Below are 24,970 nucleotides of genomic sequence, written 5' to 3'. Positions count from 1 at the left end.
GGAATATTGTGTGGCCATTAAAAAGAATGTCAATGAGGACTATATCTCAAAATGGTAAATATTTTATATTATTAAAAGTAGGGAAAATAGAAACAAATATTAAATGTGTATTATGATTACAATTATATTAAAGTGAATAAGAGATTATATTAAGAGAATATATAAATATATTAATTACTTTCATTACGGTTAAAAAATATAGAGATTTTTTTCTTTTACATATTTTAAGGGATATGTGTATACTCATTTTGTTTTTAAAGATGTTTTTTAAAAATACAATTTGTTTGCTAGTAAGAAAAATTGATTACTCTTCTTTAATGAGATGGAAAACTACAGTAAACTAAGATCAAATCTCCCTCTATTAATTCATCAATCCTTATTTTCTTATCTCTAACTCCATTAACTTCCCCACAATAAATATTAAAGGTAAGTATTTCTTATCTTTGAATTTTATTATATTATTTTTATATTCAAATTATTTAGGAGTTATAGAGTTAAACACTCTCTTGAAAAATAAGACACATTATCTCAACTAGAGAAACAGTATATCATAAATCCTCCCTAATAGGGACACAGAAATCTGGGGAAATGCTTTGAGTTTACAAAATTGAAACAGGTACCTAACGTGTTAGTCAATATTTGGATAAATGTTTATAACATTTTCAAACATTGATATTTGTATGGGTTGAGTTACTTACATATGCAGTCAACCATCTTGCAATTTAGAAGACAAACTAGCAGATCAGTATAAGCCAGCTGGAAATGCTGAGAGAAATTTTTTAAATTTCCCCCATGTGTTTCCTTTAAAAAAATGGAATATGTAATTTACAATTCACCTTCTAAATTTACTATACCATTAGGACAGCTTTATTATAAGAATCCTATATTTTATTCATTGACTTTAGCCAAAAGGAAATTTCACTAAGACTGTCTTGTCATTTTTATCTTCTGAATCCCTGCACCCATTATGATTTTGATATTTAATAACCGGTTCCCCACTTAACTTTTTTTTTTAATATGACCTAATATCTTCTTAACAAACTACCTTGAAGTCGTTCTTTGACATTTTATAGAATATATGGTCTTTATCATTCATTTGATTTTAACAGGTATTCTTTTATAATACAACTGTTAGTTATAATGGTTAATAATAGGTAACATTTAGTGAACTTTGTTAAGTGCTTTACTTGGTTATTTAATTTAATCATCACAATTATCTATGATAGAGTTGCTAGTGTTATCCCAGTTTTACAGGTGAAAAGGTTAAGATTTGAAGAGTATGAGTCACTTACTACAGTCACCAAGCCAGTCGGTTTTGGAATTAGGGATTGTACCCATATACAGACATACACACACACACACACACACACACACACAGGGGAGATTCTGCCATGTTTATTTTATTCTTTGCAGTTATCTTATACTAAATATGTACCTATATTATGTATCTTGCTTCTTGAACTATAAACTTTCAGATACTGCTTTATTTTAGGAACCATGGTTTCCACATCTGACTGCTTATGACTCGGAGTGTGTTATTAAAAGCACAGCTTTTGAGTCATATCCCCTGAAGATTTAGATTCAGATTCTCTGAATCTGGACTGGAGCCTAGTAAACTGTATTTTAGAAAAAAATGCCATAAATATATCCAGAGAGGAGACTGCTGTCTTTGGTAGGTCACTGAAGCTTTTTTTTTTTTTTTTCTTATCAGTGCTGTCTACTTGAGAGCCATGATAAGGGTAAGGTCCCACAGACTCATCTTGAATATGTTCTGTTATTTCCCCAGAACAGTCCTACAGCATACCAACAAACCCAGACTTTACCCCACTCTGGGCATTTTCTATGCACCCTGCCCTGTGTTGGACCCTTCAGCAGTCGTTTCATAAGAGCCCTCTCCTAGGACACTAAGGACTGCTTAGACGCTGATATGGTTGCTATTTTATTTATTGCCCACAGACTTCATGTAGTGGTCTTGAAGGTATGATTGCAGATGGCTTCCTTAGTAGAGCTTTTCAGTGAGGTCTCTTAAGAAACTTTGGTTAGCAATTTTCAGATATTGATTTACTCTTCATGGAAGTCTTGGGATCTAAATTTATTCTTTCCAAGAGTCAAAGTAAACCACATTTTACTCTTCTATGGAAGTTTCTTATTCTGTTTCACCTCTCTCTTCAAAGTTTAAATAAATGTCAAAAAATTATTCTTTATGTTTTTCTTGCTGGGTTCTTCAGTAAATAACATATTTAACATGAAGGTTTTAAAAAAAATCTAGAGCTGAATTCTGTTTGCCAGTCCTCTTACGTATTAAATCATGTTTGTTCTATGGCAGTGTTCTCTGTCCAGTAGAAATGTAGTGTGAATCACATATTTATTTTAAATTTTCTAGTAGTCACATTTAAAAATAAAAAGAAATATGTGAAATTAAGTATAATAAATTTGTTAACTAAGTGTATTCAACATATAATTTCAACATGTAATCAATATAAAAACATCATTAATGAGATGGTTTACATTATTTTTTGTATTAAGTCTTCAGAATCTGGTATATTTTTAATAATTACAGAACATCTCAATTGGGATGCTAATTTTTTTTTATAAAAATCCTTGGTCTGTTTATAGATTTCATGAAATTTACAGTTGAAAATGCATATTCACCTATCAAAGCTTTTCCAAACAATTTAACATTTTCCAATAGCTGAATTATCAGCTCTTAACTTTAAGCTTAAATGGTGACAGTTAAATCTATTAAAAATTTATTTTCTCAGTCACTCTTGCCTTTTGTCTAGTGGTCAGTAACTCCATGTCACTAGTGGCTACCATGTCAGACGTTGTCACACTAGGAACAAACTGTTTAAATGCTGTTAAATATTGGGCTCACTTCCCACGTGCTATGTGATTTTTGTGAAATGACAATCTCTTTTAAACTCATTTGGCTCATCTATACTGCTGGGTTAATAATATAACTATTTCATGGGGTGGTTGTTATCATTAAATGAGAAAAGACAAAATATTCAGTAAGTATTAGCGATCGTCATCATCACAGTCATTATACTACATTTAGACCAATGGCACTTACCCTCTAGCTGACAATGGCCCTTTTGGAAATCTTGTGAGCACTGCCATCTGTCTCACATAAGACACAGGGACAGTGTACACCTGTTTGTGTGTAACTTCCAACAGGTTCGGGGCAGCTACCTGAAGCCTAATACCCTTGTCAAGTATCTTCAGGCCCCAGCTTTACAATGCTTGATTTGTATTAACTGCTGTACGTATCCAGCCACCAGTTCCCCATCACAGCCTTCATCATTTGTGTCTATGTCATGGGGTTCTTTGAGGAAATGAGTTCATGTTGACTTGGAGGCTTATTTATCAGTATACTCCAAGTCATTTAGTTATCCTTTAAAATCTCATTTGTTTTCTTCCAATTTACCTTTTACACTAATTTCTGATGAAAAGAAAGTGCTTCTTATTTACCAGACATGTAAACGAATGTTGACAATTGAAGATAAAATTAGATTAGTACATAAAAGAACCATTATATTTCTTAGTTTTCAAAATAATTTTGGGGTAATTATTGTTAAAGCAGCTGTATTTTCATAGGAATTGGTTCATATATAATAAACACAAGCAAGATCCTTTTTATGTATTTTTAACTAGAATCTTGTGTTTTTTGAAGAATTCCACAACAGTAAATATCTTGCTGTGTAATAATCTGCCCTGAAAATATATATATTGCATAAAATGTGGCATTCAAATTAGTTAAAAATGTAAATAATTTCAGAAGTACATCAAAGTAAAAAAGCAATAGATATTTGCCTGAAATAGATAAAGTTTTAGATTTAAAATGTTATAAAATACTAAAAGTGACTGTTTTCAACCCAAAGCTTAGGCGGAATTGCAGAATATAAGGGTGAGGTTAATTCTAACTGCTAATAAGCTTTTGTGATTTTGATCCAGGTAATAGGGAGGCCCCTTGGTGGAGTTGAACGAGCAATGGTTTGGAAGTCAAACATAATGGTTAGTTTCTTTAGACGTATTCTAGCTCTGAGGCTTGGGCGATGTATTTCCCCCCTCTAAGCTCCACTGTCTTCATTCGCTTGTATATTTGGGAAAATAGAACCAAATTCAAGTTTATTCTTTGCTTGTTCTCCTCCAGGAATAAATGAGATATACTATGTGAAGTACCTGCTTATTATGTGCACTTAATAAATCTTATTCCCTTTCTCTTTCTTTCCACATGCCACGTTTAACTTGTCAAATTCAATTACAATGTTCCTTTGGGGGCTATTCAGGGAGAACTGGAGATATCACTGAAGAAACAAATGGCCAGAAACATTTCTTTAAAAGGAAGAAGTAAAGGGCACACATCAACAATGACCCCTATAACACAAGAGATACCCACTCCCACAAACAACCACAGCAAATACTGGTCTCCTTCTCGTTTCTTTTACACTCCCTTTCTTTGCAGTTCAAAGATCTCAGATTTTACTGATTTACAGTGCCAGTCAGATAGCCTAATTGTATGAGGTAGCATGTTTTAAAACCTGGCAACCTGGAGCATGGATGCCAATGTAAAGACCATCAGATTCAGATCTTTAAAATTAATTGCTGTGGGGGAAATAAAAACAGCCATGTTTGCCGCCTTACATGTCAAGCTCTCAAAATGTGTAAAGTTGGAAAGAACAAATTAATAGTTAACATCAAAATCTCCAGGGTTTATGGTGATCCTAGGTATTTGTAAAGGTAAGATAGCATCTTAGAATCCATCAACACCCTAAGTTAGGGAGATGGGCTGCCCGAAAAACCATAGTTCCTCCCCCTGCGAGTGAGTGGGCCTTGGCGTATTACTCGATATCCTCTATAAGGTGGAATAGTAATGATACCTAAGGCATAGGATTTTGTGACGATAAAATAAATACTTGTAAATCACTTAGAGCAATACGTAGAACCAGCAAGAATTTAATAAATATTGTCTCCTATTTTTACTGTGTTCTTTCTTAAAATTACCGGCCTTACAGAAATCCCTAACACATCCGATTACTCTGTTTTGATTCTAACTACCTCTGAATTGGAAAAAAAAAAAATAGGACTTCAGCAGCACTGTTTTATAGGATATTCTAGGTGACAGAGTGTCATTCGATATAGATTTGACTGTATGTATTTCCTTGTTTCTCAAGTTAATACATAGAAGCCTGCACATCTGGATGCCATCCGAATGTCTGTCTGATGTAAGTTCTTAGAAGGAAGCTCTTGTGTGCTCTGCAAAGTCTAAAAATACAGGGTGTGTTGGATGTAGGGGTTTAGCAATGGAACAGCAGCTCTGTTTTGTTAAGATTACTCTATGATTCATTATTGTAATGATGGTAATTATATTTATAGCTACCATGCTTAAAACTTTTTAGAACTATACTGTGTAGAATAAAATCATGGAGAATGGAGAGCTGAATGTTTCACAAAATGGAACTTTCCATAGTGATACTTGAGGTATTGATAAAGAATTGTAGTGCTAGGAGGAGCCTTAAAACATTGCTGTGCGTTGTAATAACAAACAAGATATTGCTTAAAAGTTCCCAGGGTCTCAATGTATGCACGATTCCAAAGCACAGATTCATGGTTAAAACGAATCCTTCTTGAAGCAATCTAAATATATCAAATCCCATTTTTTCTTATTGTCGTAAAGTTAAACAAACTAGGAATCAAATTACCAACAAAACAATAACAATGAAAGATACCACTGAGAGCCAGTGAAAAGGCAAGTCACACATGGCGAGAAGATACTTGCAATGCATATCTCAGCAAAGAGCTCCTGTCAAGACTATAGAAAGAACTCCTACAATAGAAAAAATAGGGAAAACTATTGACTGGACTTTTCACCAACCAGGATCTTCATCTGACCAATAAGCCTATGAATATGTACATAACAATGTTAATCATTGGGGAATGTAAAATAAAACCACAATGAAAAAGAATTTTAAATAAGATATCTCTACATACCTATTAATGGCTAAAATTAAAAAGAATGATAACATCAAATTTTGCCACCAGTGTAAGACAACTAGAACTTTATATATTGCTGGTATATGAGAAAATAATGCTATCATTTTAGAAAACTTTTGACAATGTCTACCAAAGTTAAATATACACTTATCCTATTACCCAGCAATTCCAACATAAGGCAATATTCAAGAGAAATCAGTGTATAAGGCACTTCAAGAATGGTTATGAAAGGTTTATTTTATTAGCCTAAAACTAGAAACAACCCAAATGTCATGAAGAGTAGAATGAAGAAATAAATTGGGACATAGTCATAAAATGAAATACAGCCAGAAACATAAAAAGAAAGAACTGCCACCACACAGCAACATGGATGAATCATGCTGACGTAATGAGCGAAAGAAACAAGACACCAAAAACTCTGTGTTGCACGATGCCATTTATAGGAATTTCAAGGACAAGTAAGACTGCTTGTAGTGATGGCGATCAGCACAGCCAAAGCCTCTGGGGTTGGCTGGAAAGGAAAAAATTGAAGCCTCCTGAGAAATGTTCCGTATGTGGACCTGGGTGGTTACATAGGTTCACGTGTTTGAAAATCTCATATAAGATTTGTGAACACTTACGATTTGTGTGCTTTACTATATCTATGTAACAGGTTAAAAAAAAAAAAAAAAACAACTCTACACTGCGACCGAAAAATGAACATGAGTAATTCTGTTGCACTTCAGCAAAATAATGGGAAGGACTGCTGAAAAAGAAAGACTTTCATATGTTAAATAAACTGACATTATGTCAAAGTTAAGATCAAATGCAGGGCTCTTCATTGTTCTTGTTTGATTTTTGCATCATGCTGTTTTTAATAGAAAAAAGTTGATTTACTTGGAATTTGAATAGAGTTGTCTGTTTTCTCTCACTTTTTATAATTTACTCAGTCATTTATTTATGTGAGTACAGCCTCATAGTTATTTTATATTTTGGCGTTAATTAAGCCAGTGTTACACTATTTATTTTGTTACCCAAATCGTTACACCCTTGTTTGGTAGCTCTTTCAAGTTGGCCTCTTTGAAATATATTCTTTTCATTTTTTTGTTGATGTTTTTGCTTGTTACTTTGTTTGTTTTCTAGCATGACCATACTTTCTGGTAGGATAAGATGCTCTAGGAAAGAAATAATTGTATTTTTTTTAAGTTATGAAGTAAGCTTAGTAGTTTGGAGACATTATTATTAAGGTCAGGACCACATATCTGATTCCCTTAGAGAGCGAGCATTCCTCAATTTAATGCACATAGACAATATTCCTAACTCAGGTCAAACATATTGCTGAAAAGAAAACCTCATTATAACAACTGCCATAAAGAATCTGGATGGAGATTAGAGATATTCATAGCTTTACTGTGTGTTTTATGTAATACAATGTGCTATAAGGACCTGTGATTGATAGACGAGCTTTAAAAGTCTTGTTTTACTAATAGAGAGATATTAATAACATAACTAAATATGTTCCCTCTGCAAAACTGTGCTATAAAAATGTGATTGATGAGGAAGAGCTTTTAAAAGTTTCGCTTAACTTTTAGACTCACTTGATTGTTTCTATTAAACTACACACCCTCAAAGCAAACAAATTTCACTGGAAGACGAAGGGTTTTTAAATGCAAATGAGTTTCTGTCTCAAGACATCTTATTTCTGTCAAATATTTTTTAGAATTTACAGTTTAAATCAGAAAGTATTCACATAGAGATAAAAGTTCTACAGAGACAGAGAAAAATGAATGGATTCCTTCAAGCAGTAACAATAATGTGAAATCATCTTCGCAGTGATATAATCAAGGCAGTTCCAATGGTGCACCTGAATATGTGATGTATCATAGAAAAAGAGTTGTTTATATTAAAAAAGACACATTTAATTGTTTATAAAATAGACTTTCAAGTATTTTCTAAAATAAAAGGTGAGAAAACAATGAAGAGAAAAAATTTGTATAGTTGAAACAAAAAACATAGATGAAAAGATTCTCTTTGCTTTATTATTTTTGTTTGACAACGTTTATTTTCTCTGCAACCTGACTTATTTTCAGTTTCCTACACGGTATCCTTCTACGTCATTTTACATGTGAAATTATTAACTCTCTAAGAACCAGTTTGGTCATTTTAATGGACATATCTCTGTCTTCTTTTAACTCACATAGTTACCTTGAGTACCTCGAATGGTTCACCTTTTATCTTCCTGTGGTGTTTGTATAGAAGTATATCGAATAGTAAAAAAACATATTTTATAGACATAAGACTTGTTTCCCAAGCTATTTGCTTGAGAAAGCGTTGTAAGAGTTTTCAGTAGTCACTTCCCAACAAGAATAAAAATTAGGCTTTGTGAGCACTTTTTTTCCACTGCCAAACTCCATCTTCCCTCTTCCCCCTATTCTTCCTTTTCTCTGCCTTCTGTTCATTCAGACCTGCAGGCATGTTTATTGAGCACTTACTATGTGCTGAACTTATTGTAGCCCCAGTCTACTCCTACCACGGCTCTTCAGCACCAGTTAAAACTAACCACAGATCATATAAGGTACAGCCACGCGTGGAGTCAGCTGTGTACTGTGGGGCCTGGATGGTGCTGCACCAAGTACCACATGTAATATCCTTCTCTTGTCTTTACTTTCTAGTTATTACTGCTGATTTTTAAATATTTTGCCATCCTCCATGAAACCCGCTATTAGAGGTATTTCTCTGCTCTGCTGAAATCACAACATATTGTTGAAGATGAAACACCTTTTCCATGGTGGACGCAAAATTTTGTGCCCTCTGCATCAGCTGAAATTTTGTTAACTATCTTGGGATAATATTGGGTGATTTTATGAAGTAAAAACAAACAAAGTTTGTTTCCCCAGTCTTAGAAACTGGAATTTTGTATTCCCAAAGCAAGAATTCAGACCTCAAACCTCTTTCAATACTTCCGAATCTTTTTGCCCTTTTCCCACCCCTTAGCAGAAGTGACTTCATTTTCTTTGTCTCTTAAACAAGTTACAAACTCAGGTTCAACCTTGTTCTTTGGGGGCTCACTGGAGAAGATATTTCTGAGAAATGGCATTGTGGTAAAATTTAGATTCCTGTTGTTTATTCTGTTCCGTATCTAACTTGCAGGATTGAAAATGACTGGTCCCACACCCCTATTTTGGTTCATAATGACAACCCTATGTCTAATCTGGACTAGAATCCACAGAATGAAGTCAAGCATATAAATCTCTTAATTTAGAGTTGTCCTGCTCCCAGAAATAAGATGAACAATTCAGGAAAAGGAAAATACGGCTTCTGTCCAGTCCAGGACTTCCCATGAAAGCCCAGGAGGCTTTTTAAGGAGGGATTTTCTGATCTAGCCCAGATACAGACTGAATGTATAATTACAGATTATGTCTAGTCTCCTTTGTGCAATGTGTAATGTGACACTACGTCTCCTTGCTTTAATGGGAGCAACATTAAGAAGAAAACGTCAAAATGCTGCTGGCATTTTGCTGGCAGCTGGGCTCTTGTTTCAGAACTCCAGTCAGTAGGTGCAAGTTAGATTTTTCAGTTGTGACCATCGAAGCAGTAATGTCATGGCCAATAGGAAATGTTACGGCTTCCTTTCTTCATAAAAGCAGATCAAAGGGAGGCTAAAACTCTTCCACAATTTTGTTCTAATTCTGTATAAAGAATAATAAAGAAATGGAAAGTTATAAAAGGTAAACTGGTATATATTTAATTCACATTTATTGAATGTTTAATATGTGCCTATACTGCTCTCCGTGATGGGAATATGTCAACAAAAATAAAGCATAATCCCTGGTTTCGAAAAGATATGAAGATTATTAGAGCTTATGTATTTTTAATTCTTAATTTAAATTGCAATGTATACTATATATAGAATTTTAATTTTAACATATGATTTTCTTCCTGAAATGATTAATATCTCTTTTAATATTTGTTTATTCTTGCCATCTTTAGGAGATAGTCAACTTCAACTGTCGGAAACTAGTGGCTACAATGCCTCTTTTTGCTAATGCGGATCCTAATTTTGTGACTGCCATGCTGAGCAAGTTGAGATTTGAGGTGTTTCAACCTGGAGATTATATCATACGAGAAGGAGCGGTGGGTAAAAAAATGTATTTCATTCAACATGGTGTTGCTGGTGTCATCACAAAATCCAGTAAAGAAATGAAGCTGACAGATGGCTCTTACTTTGGAGGTGAGTGAAAAAGAAACTTCAGCTGAGCTGAAGTCTAATTTACCTGCGATAAGTATCTTTATCAGAAATTTGGAGATGTCAGGATGTTGTTTGTTGGTTTTGAATATGGGCTTTTATTTGAATTCTGATAAAAAGTCTATACGGTATGTTTTCACATTTCAGGGTCGCCCGTTCAGGGCACATGCACTTACTACCCTATTAGTTAGAGTAGTCCTTCACCTTCTTGAACTGAAACCAAATAACAGTGGCTTAAGCAGATGGACAGTATGTTTTCCTCTCAACAAATGTCCCAGGAGGGTCAGATGGCTCCCCTCAGGACAGTTTTCATGCACCCAGATTTCATTTATTTTGTTGGTCTGACATCCTCTAGAGTGTTTCCTCATTTTCACAAAAGGCATTGGTTCCCTTCCACAAATTGGGCCACAGGAGAGGGAGGAGGGGACAGAGGAAGTGAAGAGTGAGCAGTTTCTCTTTAGATGTGTGCCCAGAATGGCCAACATCACTGCCCTATCACATCTGATTGGCCAGAATTTAGTCACAAGAGTACCTCTAGGTATAATGAAGGCTGGGAAATGTAGCTTCTGGTTGAGTGGTGTATTAGTTGGAGATCTCTAGAGAAACAGAACCAGCGGGATACATATACACAGAAGGAGATTTATCATGAGAAACTGACTCATGTGACTATGGAGGCTGACAAGTGTTATGATCCGCCCTCTGAAACTGAAGAACAGGAATGCTGGTAGTTTAATTTGTCTGGTTCCAAAAGCCTGAGAACCAATGGTGTAAATCATGTCTGAGAGCAGAAAGTAAGATGAGATGTTAGCTCAAGCAGTGAGACAGGAGAAAAGGAATGAATGCCTTCTGCCGCCTTCTTTTTTTTTTCCTGTTTAGGCCCCCAGTGGGTTGAAGATGCACACCCTAGAAAGGAAAGTTCACTTGACTGAGTCCACTGGTTCAAATGCTAATCTCACCCAGGAACACCCTCACGGACATACCCCCAAATGATGCTTAATTTGAGCACCTCATAGCCAGTCAAGTTGACACATAAAATTAACCGTCACAAGTGGCAATTTGCTTTGTTAAAAATTCTGACAAGGAAAAAGAGAAACTGAAAGCTGATGGAAATAAATAAAAGCTGATAGTAAGCAATACAAGTATAATCCAGCTTTGGGGGGAAGTGGTTTGGGGAAAAATGTTTATGGGTTTGTGTTTTGTTTTGTTTTGAGATTTTTCTTGTTTTCTAGTACTACATGATGCTCTAAGCTCATCTTACACGTTTCCTTACTCAGTCCTAGAATCAGCCATTTTTCCAAGGATCCCTGATTCCTTTGATTGGAGATTGGTTTTAGAAACCATCATCTGGACACTAGGTGACTCATTTCTATTACCATTACTTCCAGGTCCTCTCAGCTGACAAGGCAAAGTGAAACATATGTACATACTACGTTGTATGTATACACATGTCTGTAAATATTTCTATGTGTAGCCATAGTGTATCCATATTAAGCTAAATATGAATACATACTGATATTTCCAACTCTAATCCATTACCACAGAAATTATTCTAGCCTCTTTCCCTTGTTTATCTGTAGTACACCCCTCAACAGGAAGAAATTTGGTTCCCACAATCCATCATCCATTTACTTACTTAATTATTCAGTTCTAGTATAGATTGACAGTGGTTTTAAAATTGTTAACCAGTACATCCATGGGAAATAACTTTATCAACTAGAGTACAGTCTTACGTACAGTTCCTTTTGCCTCTTCATTCATTTGCAAAGATGCTTAGGTCAGCATCTTATTCCTCCCCCTCCTTCACTGAGGTGGTTTCATACAACTGTAATAGACTTACATTCTTTTGTTACATTCTGAATTCCATCCAGAGAACTCATGACTACCTAAATTATTTCTTTTTTAATTTCCATACCATCAGATTTACACTTACATTTTTGTGCTGTAAAGTTTTACAGTTTTTGACAAATGTTTACTGTCTTGTATTCACCATTACAGTATCATCCAGAATTGTGTTTGACAGCAATACAATAATTGTATTGATAGCAAGTGATGTATAAGAAAGATAATGGGATTAAATGAGGTTTGTTTTTAAAGAGGAATGAGATGGTCTTCAATTACTAAACATAGTTATAAAAATCAAAATGCAATTTTATATAAAATACATATTCTTCTCCATTCTTCTAAATTTCTTTTAAAACCTACGTGATCAGTTCTAAATTTAACCTTATAAAATTACCAGTGAAGTTACCTCCCATTTTAACCATTGAACAAATATTTCTTCTGTAGTTTATTCTTGAGTCAAATATCTACTTATTCAACCCAACTCATTTCAGTAAGAAATTCTACAAAATAATACTTTGTTTGGATTCACTGCTTTTAGTGTCACTCATAATTTCACTATGCTGACCTCAACAGGCTATTAGTGGACCTGTCCTTTGATGAGAATTTTATGGAAGAAAATAGGTCAGCATACTTTCAATTCTTTTACACGTGCAGTGGATATTTGTTCAATTTAAAAACCAAAGAATCCAAACAAAGGCTATTAGAACCCGATAATAATAATAAGTTGTACTTATTTAGCATGTTAGGGTTTACCTCTTTATGTATACCTCTTTAAGTGTCTAATATGAAAATTTTGAAGTTGATAGAGTAAACTTTTGTAGCATACTAATTTTACATTTCCATAAGCTGAGCATGGCAAGTTCATAGTACTCTTAAGCAGAAGAGCCAGTGATCAACTGAGGAATGCTCTTTCCATTCTTCTAAAGTGTCTGGATTAAGTAAATGTATTCAGTGCACAGAATACACTCCAACTAAATGGCAAGCAAAATAGTGAGATAAGGAGACATTCGAAGAAAGCTCGCATTCAGAGTTCTGTGTTTTGTGCATAACTTCCTAACTTGATTTATTTCTGCAATAATACTGGGCTCTCTCTCTCTCTCTGTATATACACACACACACACACACACACACACACACACACACACATGTGTCTAGAGAGGTCTCCCCCCCCTTTTTTATGTGCAGGTGGGAGAGAGAGTGTGTTATATTAACTCATGCATCATTGTATTCAGTGTTCTCACCAACAGAGTTCCAAGTAATGTTCTAGGAGACAGAATAAAAGAAAATGAACATTATCTAAGTGCCTGCTGTGTATTAGGCAGGTTTATAGGTACTAGTTATACAGCATTGAGCAAAATAGACAAAATTATCCACAGTCATGGAGCTTTTTTACGTTATATTTTAAAGAAGAAATTTAATAAAGAAATCTGGAAATTACTGAAATATTAGGCCACAGTATCAGATGGTGATAAATGCTTCAAGGAAAACTGAAGCAGAGAAGAAGGATAAGAAACACCTCCTTGCCCTTCCTTGCCAGGTGGAGATTAGCATTCGGGCATGCGAGATTACCTAAGAGTCCCAGGCTTCCTACTGAGAGTGATGGACAGTGGGACTAAGAAAACTAACGAGATTGGTCCTCATGGCTGAGCCCAGGTAAATGGTGAGGCAGTGAGTTTTGGGTACTAAAGAAGTAAGGGTCTTCCTTGCAGAAAAAGAAGTTCCTAATCTCCTTGATTCCTTCTATGAGGAAAATTTTTATAATTCTCTTTTTACGTATGAGAGAGATGAGCCTCAGAGAAGTTTAACAATCTGGCAAATTCCATGTACCTGAAAAGAACAAAGCCAGGTTTCAAACTCAGCTATGAATCTGACCCCAAAGCCTGTGTTTTCTCCACTGGTCTTCACTGCTTCCTAAGAGAGGGTATGATGATCCTCTAGGATGTCAGCTTTAAGCATTAGTACACCTTAGCTTCCTTTCAGAGCCATCCATGGCCCTTTTATACATGCATTTGTTAAACCATTTTGTAATCAATATGTTCTACCTGACTCTCCTTTTAATCATGCCATTAACATATTATCCACTAAGTTAAACTGCTATTCATATACTTCATTAAAATTTCAGTCTATCTTTGTATTCAGTAGTTCATGATTTTAAAGACAAGCTTTTATTTTTTTCTAATATAATGTTTCATTGTTACTATTTCTATCCATTGATCTCTTAGAGGTTGTCTTTCCACACCAAAGTGTTCTAATTGATTCAGTCTCTTGACTTTGCTTCTTTCCAAATGTTTGTCCCATAAATTCTTCTTATAGTATAATGATGTGAAATAAACTTAGCAGAAAGAAAATACTTCCCACAGTTGTTGTCATTATAAATCATTTGGTATTAAACGCTGCTTAATCATGTCTAACATTTTGACAACCTCAAGGAGACTGCCAGATACTTTATATAGTTAAAGTGCCTATTTAAGAGTTTTATGCCCAAAAATGCATCTGGTCAGATTACAATCATCTGGTATTTTTAAATTTTAAACCAAGCCACAGGTTTGAAAAACCACAGACAATTCCATCATGGTGACTATTCATTATTTGTAAGAGGAATGGAGCATCTGCCAATCTGTAGCTTACAGTTTACTCTACCTCTAGTCCATTGTACATTTCTAAAATTATTTTAGTGAAAAGTATGAAGTTCTATGGCAAGCCAAAACAAATCTGGCAGGTTATGACTCACCTTAGAATATAAAATTGTTTTGAATATTTTTAAATGTTCTTTCTCCTTCTTTTGAAAACATAAATTGTGAAAATTTGATTACCAATACTCTAGTACTCACATTTTACTTGTGTTATTCAACTTTTGTAACAATAAACTCTGTATATGCCATTAAGGGAATTTCTGGTAATAAAGAACAGATGGAAGATTTTTTCCCTCATTTTGCATAGCTCAGAGGGTAGAAAGAAGTAGGGCTTTCTATCAAGCTAACTGGAGCAAATACAGGGTAAATACATCACCCAATAAGGATAGTCTAAGTGAAAGCTATCTCCTGGATTGATGTTTTCTTTAAGGGTTCTCCTTGGAGGAGATCTGCATTGGTGATTTGAGAGTAACCAGTGGGCCTTTTATTTTGAAGCCCAACCTTTCCATTCATGCCTGTGTCCCAGCACTCCCAGAAGGGGAGGCTCCAGCCCCCTGCTCTCTGTGCTCTCATCCACTCTAGCTATTCCTCATTCAGGAAAGTTTATCTGATTGTGTCCCTTGCCTTTTCTACAAAGAAGAATAATACCCAAATTCTTTAAGAACATCTCCAAAACCCTCTACAGTCTGGCCAAACCTATTTTCCTAATCTCAGTGCATATCTTTCCCTTCTGACACCCTTACCCCAACCCCCTAAAACTACTAGTTCTTATATAAGCAAGCAAATGTTGCCTTTGCAAAGAATGATCCCTTTGGTTTAAAAAAACTAAAACTAAAATGAAAACAACCCCCTTCACTCTTTAGGCTGACACATTGCTTCTCATGTTTTTATGACACCACTCAAGTATTATTTTTTAATCTCCCCCAGGCAGGCAATTTTTTTCTTTCTGTTTTCATAGTACTTTAACCTTAACCTAATATTGAACTGTTTTCATTATTATTTTATACATCAATCTTCCATATTAGATTATGAATTTTCTAAGTTTAGATACTGTGATTTTTTTTCCAGTTTAAACCTGCAACACCAAGGAACAATGCTTGAACTGTCACACAAAGTCAGTGAGAACTTGTACAGTGAGTGAATGGATGAATGGATGGTGGATGGATATATGTTCCCTTGTCTCTATTCTTTATCTCTATCTCTTCTTCTGCTTTTTCTCCAGCCTCAAAAAAGAAAAGCAGTCAAGCATCCCATTCACTTTTGTATTATACTGGATTCAATTCATTCTCTTTATCTCAAGATTGGAAATCAATACAAATAATAATGATAAATTATAAGCTAAACTAAATGAAACACAAGACATTACCTGTTTCTGAGAAGTTCAGTGTTAATATTTAAATTACTTTCTATGTAATTTTAAATAGATCTCACTCTATTAAGGATAATATAGTTCTAGAATTTAACAGTGTAATCTGGAGCAAGGCTATCCAGTAGAACTTTCCGTGGTGATGGAAATAGTATCTACTTAATACTGTTCAAAAACTAGCCAGGAGCAATATGCAGCTATTGAGCATTTGATGCTAGTGTGACTGGGGAATTAAATTATTAATTTCATTCTATTGTAATTAATTTAGATTAAATATAAATAACCACATGTGGCTAGTACCTACCATATTGGATAAAACAGATCTAGATTGCTGTAAAAAGGGGCTGAAAGGAATTTACAAGGTTATTTTATCTAGCATAGTATAAAGGAGTGTTATCTTTCCCTATTTTTTTATTCTTAGATATTTTCCAATCTTTCAAAAAATCTTTATTTCATGCTAATCCTCAAATATCCCTAAGAGTTAATTTATCTCATAAATGTAGCAAATGATATCAATTTCCTTCCTTTCTTCCTTTCTTCAATCCTTCAATCCTTTTTTCCTTCACATATAGATATTGAAAATCTTCAGTGTTCCAGGCAGAATTCCAGGTATTAGTCATAGAGTAGCAAATAAGATAAAATCTTAGAACTCATGGATATTATGTACTTGGGGAGATATCCAACATGCAAAAAATTAATGAATACATGAAATAATTTCAAGTAATAGATACCATGAAACAAATAATAAAACAAGTTAATGAAAGAAGAGTTGAGTAGAGAAGAGACCTTAATAAAAAGAGGTAACTAGCCATTTAATTTCTTCAGGAAAGGCATGGAGAATAGCAACAGCAAAGTTCCTGAAGTGGAAACAGAGGTGGTAGATTCCAGGAACAAAAAATATCACCTGACAGAGCAAAGGGAGAGATGGAAAGGGTTATAGAAGCCGAGCTCTATTTTGTATCCAGAAAAAGAACTAGCGACATACATAGAACATGATGTACTTATAAGTCATCTTAGTGATAGGCCGGGCACCCTAACTTAGTTACGTGGGAAGGTGGTAACCAGAGGGGGGAATAAGAACTGGTGCTAATGAACTGGATGGACTTGTGGGATAGAAAAAGAATTACTTGAGTTAGAGCAGTAGAATCAATTGAGTTGGAAATCCAAGAAGTGGTGATCTGAATGGCAGCTTTGAAGTTGGCTAAGCTACTGATAACTAGGTCTAGGATATGACAGTTGAAATAATGGCTAAATAGAAATTTAGAAATGAAATATTGTTAAGAGTGAGTTAACCAAAGAACACTAACAATGTGTTAAATGAAGCATCTCCAAGCATTCTGATGGATACAATGATGATATGTTTTAAACGTTACAAAAAGAAGAATCTATATTTCAGGGAAGGCCTACTTAAACTAAGTTAAGGTTATACTTTTAAGACTTTTTCCCTTCATGTGTTATTTACACTATTTTCCTTATTTTCTCTCCATCTCTAATTATTTTCTGATTTATTTGCAACATTTATATAAAAAGTACACAGAAACTATGGGACTAAAAGATTCCTACTATGCTGATCATTTTATGTTTTTATTTGCATCTTCATCTTTAGCACATTCCCTGATAGATCTTTTTAATGGAATAAATATTTGTGGCATTGAATCTAAATTTGAAATCATCTTTAATTAAATAATATTTTACATCATGAAGTCAGTTATCAAGCTTTTAATAAATGATCTCTATTTATATTTCTTTTCAATTTTTCAAACATTTAATTGTAGTATCTGCCCTTCTTTGTTTTTCCTCTGGTTTCTTAACAAAAATCATAAATGTGAACCACATCATTAGACTCAGTATTTTGGTAATACTTCATTTGATGCTGAATAGAGCAGCAAGATTCCTTCTGAGCTTTTTTTTTCTGAGTTTTTTGTTTTTATTTTGTTGATGTTGGCTTTTTTTGGGGGGGGGGTGTTATTGGTTGTTTTGTTCTGTTTTTGTTTTTGGGTTTTTTTTGTTTTTTTTGCTCTCCAGCCTCACATTTGGCTTTGAGAGCCGCAGTACCACATCGCTGACTAAGGTCTTCTTGCCCCACTTCAGCAGATCTGTTCATCCCCGTCACAGGCGGGTATGATGAGTGAGCTAACATTAGTAAAGTACTCCCAGTTCTTTGGATTAAAGTTGTGCAAGCTATTATTCTGTTGTGACACCTTCTTTAAGGATCATTATTGTACTTCATTGTATTTGTGGAGTCTGGGAAAGAAAGTGGGGGAAAAGTCTTTGAGTAGGCACACTTCAACACAGTGTAAAAGGACAGCAAGTTATGGAAAGAGCTTGGGTTCAAATTTTATTTTTAATATTATCTTTTTTTCCTCCCACTTTTTCTATTCTATACTATCAGCCCAGAGTGGGGTGAGTTGAAGGAAGACCATCTTTCTGTGGGAATAATAAGTGGTACCTTCTGAGGCATTAGGTATACATTTGGAAGCAATTAAAAGTTCTATGACATTCTCAAAGCCGTATTTTTATCCTATAAAAGAGTTAGGAGGTATGCAAATGAAGCATTCCAGGCTCTTTATCATAATGTAGAATTTCAGTTTAAAACATTGTTAAGATCTTATTTGATAAATGCTCCCAACACAGTATTTATGATCTTGGACAGCCACTCTTTAAACAAGTTCATTTGGAGGCAGTGGTGTCCTGTGGTTAGTTTATGCATGTAATTGCTGGTAGACAGATGGCTAGGTTCTCACTGTGTCCTCATTTCAACTCTATCTCTAGCTTGCTCCTTTTCCATGTGGCCTTCCACGTGTGCCAATATCAGAGGCTTTTAATTCTGTGTCCAAGTTTTACTTACTCTTAAATTTAGACCCTCCCCTCAAGTCTGAAGTTCCACATTGCTAAAACTGTACCACTGTACAGTGGCAACCCCTGCTGACCTGTGCACCATATGCAGTTTATAAGGTTATGTCTCAGTAGCTCAAGCATATTTCATTGCTTGATTGTTCCGCTCTCATAATATTGCAAATTAAATTATCAAATTCTATCTTTAGGAACAAAACTATAAGAGGATCAGGAAGCCACATGATGTGGCAGAGCGCTCAGCATCCACAGCGCCAGGGACCAGTGCCATCTCTGTCAACAAGACCCAATCCAACTGCATGTCCTCTGGCAACTTGTTTAATGTTTTAAGGCTTGGGATCATCATCTGTAAAATGAGTTATTAAAATGGACACTGTGTGCAGCCTTCCAGGTCTGTGATTCTGTTGGAATGGCACTCGTGGGAGCATCTCCTTTTTGCCAGCTTGCTTGTTTTTAATAGCTTTTTGAGTATCCAAAGTGTCTTCTAGCTTATTCTAGAGTCCACAGAAGTATTATCACTGAGGATATTTTCCAGTACAAGACCTTAGCATTAAAAAAATGGAGGCAGGTGATACTGGTGAAGATTCATGTTCTAGTGCGTGAAAATTAACTACAACCCTTTTTCATGGGTAGCGAAAAAGTAGAAAGTGTCAGGGGCTGGTTGTGAAGCCCTTTGAAATGTGACAGAAGGATACTGTTTAAGGGTGTGGGTGTTCAGAGTCAGATCTTGAGATGCTGTTGGGTTTTGAGAAAGTCTCTGATCTTCTCCAAGCCCCTGTTTCCAAATCTGTAGCATCAGGATGATAATAGTAATTTCTACCTCATTAGGCTTGTTTAGATTAGTGGATGATTTAACACGTACAGAATGCTTAGAACAACAGTTGGGACATAATCTGTGCCATGATATTAGTTGGTAACAAAAGCAACTGGACTGATGTCATATAGAGCAGCAGATACCCATGCAAGATGTTACTGAGGTATTTTTGAATCAGTGCTCATGTCGAGTGAATCAGCACTGGAGAACTGAAAGATCTATTTGTATATTCTTTGGAGTCAGTGTTAGTCTTAATGCAATACCAGTGAAATTCACTCTAAATCGGTTTGTGGCTATGGTTGGACACAGGAATGTGGAAGTGAAATAAATAATCTTGAAAGCTTTTACAAGTTAAAAGTAACCTTGACTCTGAACATTCTAATTCCCTCATTGTACACGCATGCGTGTATATGCATATTCACACACACACACCCAAGAACTGACACTTAGGATTTCATAAAATCCAGATTCTCCAGATAACTTGTGTTCAATGTGTCAGGCATTGTGCTAAGTAATTTGAAATATATAACTCCACATTAGATTAAGGTAACTACAAAAATATATAGTCTTTATTACTTTCAATGTCAATTTCCCAAATGCATTAGGAGGGAAATGGAAGAACAGACATATTTTTTTAAAGCTAAATTATTCAGAAACATTTCCGTAAAATTTGGAATTAGGTAGGCTCTAATCCATTATCTCATTCCCTTGGGCAAATGAGGAGCCTGAGAGATGCCTAGGCCACAGAGATCGGCAGTGACAGTGATAGACTGTCACTTTAGGCCACTGCTCTTCATACAGCAGAAGGTACACTACCTGCAGGTGGTTAGCAATGTTATTACTTCATAGCATTTCAGAAAACAAGGATTGTTCCTCTTAGATTGAATTATGAAACACATTACACACACAATTCCCTTCTCCTAGCCTGTTGCTGAATAATCTGTACTTGCTAATTCTAAGCATGCTCCACTTATGCGTGATTGTTTTGACCTATCTATTACCCATGGAGACACTTCTCCATGGCTGCATTTACTTAGAACAGAAGAGTGAAATTACCGGTCAGAATAGTTCAGCAAAAGGATAATGAAATGGGAAAAGTTTAGTCACTTTAAATTGCATTTCATCACCTATTGTGCAGGGTATAGTAAGTTTATTGAAATGTTTGAATATCCTTAGAAATTTAAAGTGCCAGGCGTATTTACAAAGTTTCTCTGTACCTCATACTATATGTCACAAGAGAAATACATTAACAACAAGTTGATGTTTTAATGACATGCAGTGAGTGGTTCCCTTTGCTGGGATATGCATGTGTGCTCCAAAGAAAGAAGGTTCCAAAGATGTGTCCAAATATTTTTGATGCCAGCAAGTCAATTAATAGCCACTCACACTAACACCATCACACTGGACATGAATGAGAACCTTAATTACAGTCCAATACAGATTAGACTCCTTAAAGAAAGAGCATTTGAAATCTTAATTTAATTCATTGCACAATGCAACAGTTCACTTATTAATTTAGTTCATACTTATTTATCCTCTTGTAAGGACTTAAAATGAGCACCACAAAAAGTTCTTATTTTCTTGGAGTTTATAAGATATTTGTAATTGTAAAACAACCACAAATATTTCCTGCCTCAACAAGAGACTGGAAATATTGGTACTGAAACATTTTTGTATGTGTAATATGCATGTTTGCGCATGTATTGTTACGAGTTGGAGAAGGGAGAGGATACAGTATCAATGTTTGGACTCATCATTTCTAACAGGTTATCATTTTAAATAATATAAGTGGATTAGGGTATCATTATTATCATTATAAATTTGCCAGTGAAAGAGGAACCAAAATAGTACTTCCATATCTTGTGTTCTACATGTCTTCTCCTTTTTGTATCTGACTAGAAAGGAAGTGATCTAGATAAGAGTTGATTCCCAGTTTGTGAGACTCTTGGACCTGGTCTAGCTTGTTTTTTGGCTTCAGTGCCTTTAGAATCAGGGCATTCTGGCTACAACTACATAGTTCCGAGTAAAGAAGGGATTTGAACTAAGCTGTTTGGTCATTCTAGAGTTCAGTTTTCTGATTTCCTTTATTTTGGGTTAAATTAAACACACAGGTGTCTGTCCACATCCTTGCAGTATGTGGACACAGCTCTACCAAGATGTTGTATTGTAGATGGAGATTAATTTTCTTACTGGACGTGACTGTGATCACGTGTGATCACAGATCAGCTGCGGAAGAACAACAGAATGTTACAATAAAGAATAACATATTACAGGATTTCAAAATGCTTGTGCTCCAGGCAGATAATCTTACATGGAAAATTTCAGGCAAGCTAAATTAGGGAAAATGATAATACTAGAGCAAATACATTCTGAAAGTATCATTTTGCATCTTGAGCTTTTATTGCCACATATATTCTTGTTGGAGAGATCAAGAAAGGAAATTTAAAAACTGAATCATAACCTCTTCCCCTTAAATATGAACTTTATCCAGTAGAAGTTTGCTGTTGTCCCAAACCTTGGTTGATAAAAAGCCCTTAACTATGTAGTTGATTAAAAATTTAAGTTCGCCTCCTGTGATTTTCTCCTAAACCATACAGGGAGTTTATCAGAGACGATTGGGAATAGTTGGTGTCTGATATCTCATGTATGAGAGAATTACTGAATGCGGTTGAACAAATACTAGGTCATTTCTGGTTTACCGAGCTCTTCTGAATGACTTATTGGTCAGGATTACCATGTTTTTGTGTGAATGTAGTCTTACACCTTGCAGTTTTGCTGGAGAGTATGTACTGTTTTGGGGGGGGGGAATCAACATCCCTGCCATCATTAATTTGAACATCTTCAAAGCCGAGCCCTTTTGTCACTAAAACTGTGAAAAGAAGAGAAACAGGCAATAATTGGTCTTGGCTATATTTTCAGACTGCCCTCTTGAGATTTTTCTTGGGGACCACTGAAACGAAGAAAAAGCCAAAATATTGATACCTTTAATAACCAAAAACTGAAAAAATTCAGTAAAAATGTTTCAGCGTAAAACTCTGCCTAATGGAATTTAGTGTTTTTAAAGTGTCTAAGTCTGTAGGACTTTGGGAATACCAAAGAATAAACCTAATTCCCAGTGGTTTCTGAGTAAGAAGTCTATAATGATACACGAAGGGTGAAAATGAGAGAAAAAAATGGCCCCCGGGGGATATGAAATTTCATTTCCAGCCCAGAGGATAACATTTTAGAAAGATTATCTTGGATTTAATGTTTGGTTCTCTGCATTTGCTGTGTTCATTGGCCCACTTGTGCCGGAACTAAATGCCTGAGGGCCTGAGAGGAGCCAGGGAGAGGGAAGAGGTGGGTCCCACAGGAGAGAAGTGATTATTTGGTGAAAGAGATGACCTTCAGGCGGAAGCGTTTGCCTCTGCCAGTGACTCTGAAGGAGAAGATTTGCCTTCTCTCAAAAGACCCCCATTAGTAACTCTAATGGCATCATCATCATTGCAGGGATTTGGACAAGAATTTGCTACAACATCTTTGGGGAGACAAGATGAGGTGAACACGTCAATGAGAACCTTGGGTCTAGATCAAAGCTTCAGAAACTCTACATGTTTTGAACTGAGGAAAAGAAAATCTTTGAAGAAAAATCTAATCATTAAAACAAATTAAAAATGATTAATATAGGTATTAAATAAATCCTGAATCACCCCCAATCCTGTGATTATGATGTTCTGGACATGCACTAGCACTGTATCACTTTACCTTGTGTTATTTTTCTACAGCAGCCGTCATTATTCGAGTCATCTTACTCATTTAAGGTTTTCCATGTCCTTCACTAGCATGTTAGTTCCATGAGAATAAGGAACTTGTCTTATACCTGCAACACCTAGAGTGGGATCTGGCAGGCAGTAGACTGTAATACAAATTTCTTGGATGGATGAATGAAGTAATTTCCGAGCTGAGCTGTAAAAACTGTTCAGTAGTGTGCTGAGCCAAGAAAAAGTTGGGATGGAGATAGCTAATTCAAGGAAAGGATGGCCTGTTTTAGAGAAGGAAATTATGTGGAACCACTTCTGTTCTTTCACCTCAGGAAACCCATTCCTGATGGTCTGAAATCAATCCAGCTCATTCCAGAGGGAAGTATGACCCTAAATGTAGGCTTAGAAATTGATTTTAAAGAAGCATTTTCCCTTCTGCTATGGAATAGAAATTTCTGCTCATAATGTAATATACTTAAAGTTGACCCCCCCCCTTTTTTTTTCAACTTTAAATGGACCCATCACTCTTATGGGGCATAGGAAGGAGGGAGGAACACTTGGAAGAGATATAGGAGTCTCTGGTCCATATCTCCAAACTAATGACTGTGACATCAGAGTTAACAGTTTGATTTGAAAGTCTCTTCTCTTCTGCGAAGAAAAACTGCCATATGGCCGACATTGTGGTCTTTCCACTTACACAACAATTTAATATGCCGGGTTCATGATGAAATACCAGCTCCCGGCTGGGAAGTTAAAGCAGCATTCAGCTCCGCTCAGCAAGAAGGTTTCAGTGTGATATATTCTGTAAACTGGAGTCTGCATTAGCCAAGGGAAGGGACTGGCATCGTTAGGAAACACAGTTGGACTTGTTAAAACAAGCGTTTCAGTGCACAGATGGTAAGTCTCTTTGGAGCTATGCTTTGGATCACTTTGCCCCTACTTAGCTATCTACTAAATATATTTTTGTTTCATTTCCTTTTCATTTTTATCTTTACAACAATTTATATGAATGCAGTCTTCTACCTCTAAGATATTTCAAAAATGTTTGTTGGGAAAGAAAGGGCTTCCAGTGTATTAAAATATTCTCTTTTCTTTATAAGTGCCATTTTAATCGGCCCCTCAGAATATCTGTCAAGGTGGCATAGTGGAACAGGAATGACCTCATACAGACAGAAAATCAAGTGTTGGCCCTATTACCAATGAGTTATTTAGCCTTAAGTAGGTTAATTCAGTTCTCTTAGCTGAGCACAGCAGTCTGTAAAATCAGGATGATAATGCTCACTTTGTAGGGCAATTGCAAGGAATAAATGATTATGTATTATATATGTGTCTGTGAGTGTCTGTATAAAATGCCACAGCTCTATCAGCATATGCACAGGTGTCTCCATATCCATTCAGTTAAAGATTTGTCCCAAGGTGGTGTGCTTGCAGTGACTGACCCTCTCTCTTTAAATGGCTTTCCAAGCTCCCAAGGTCTGGGAGATTTCTGAAACATTTCATTTT

General features: G+C 35.5%; 1 protein-coding gene across 1 annotated transcript in view; it reads left to right on the top strand.

The window, feature by feature from the left end:
* The window catches only part of HCN1 (hyperpolarization activated cyclic nucleotide gated potassium channel 1), a 325,439-nt gene that overhangs the window by 277,580 nt on the left and 22,889 nt on the right, over positions 1 to 24,970 (top strand). The window contains exon 6 of the mRNA XM_074357958.1: positions 9,964 to 10,204. Within this exon, the coding sequence (XP_074214059.1) occupies positions 9,964 to 10,204 (241 nt within the window). The remainder of the gene's footprint in view (positions 1 to 9,963; positions 10,205 to 24,970) is intronic.

This window comes from Camelus bactrianus, chromosome 3 (assembly GCF_048773025.1).
Source record: "Camelus bactrianus isolate YW-2024 breed Bactrian camel chromosome 3, ASM4877302v1, whole genome shotgun sequence".
Classification (NCBI taxonomy): Eukaryota; Metazoa; Chordata; class Mammalia; order Artiodactyla; family Camelidae; genus Camelus; species Camelus bactrianus.
This window is presented reverse-complemented; position numbering and strand designations above follow the sequence as displayed.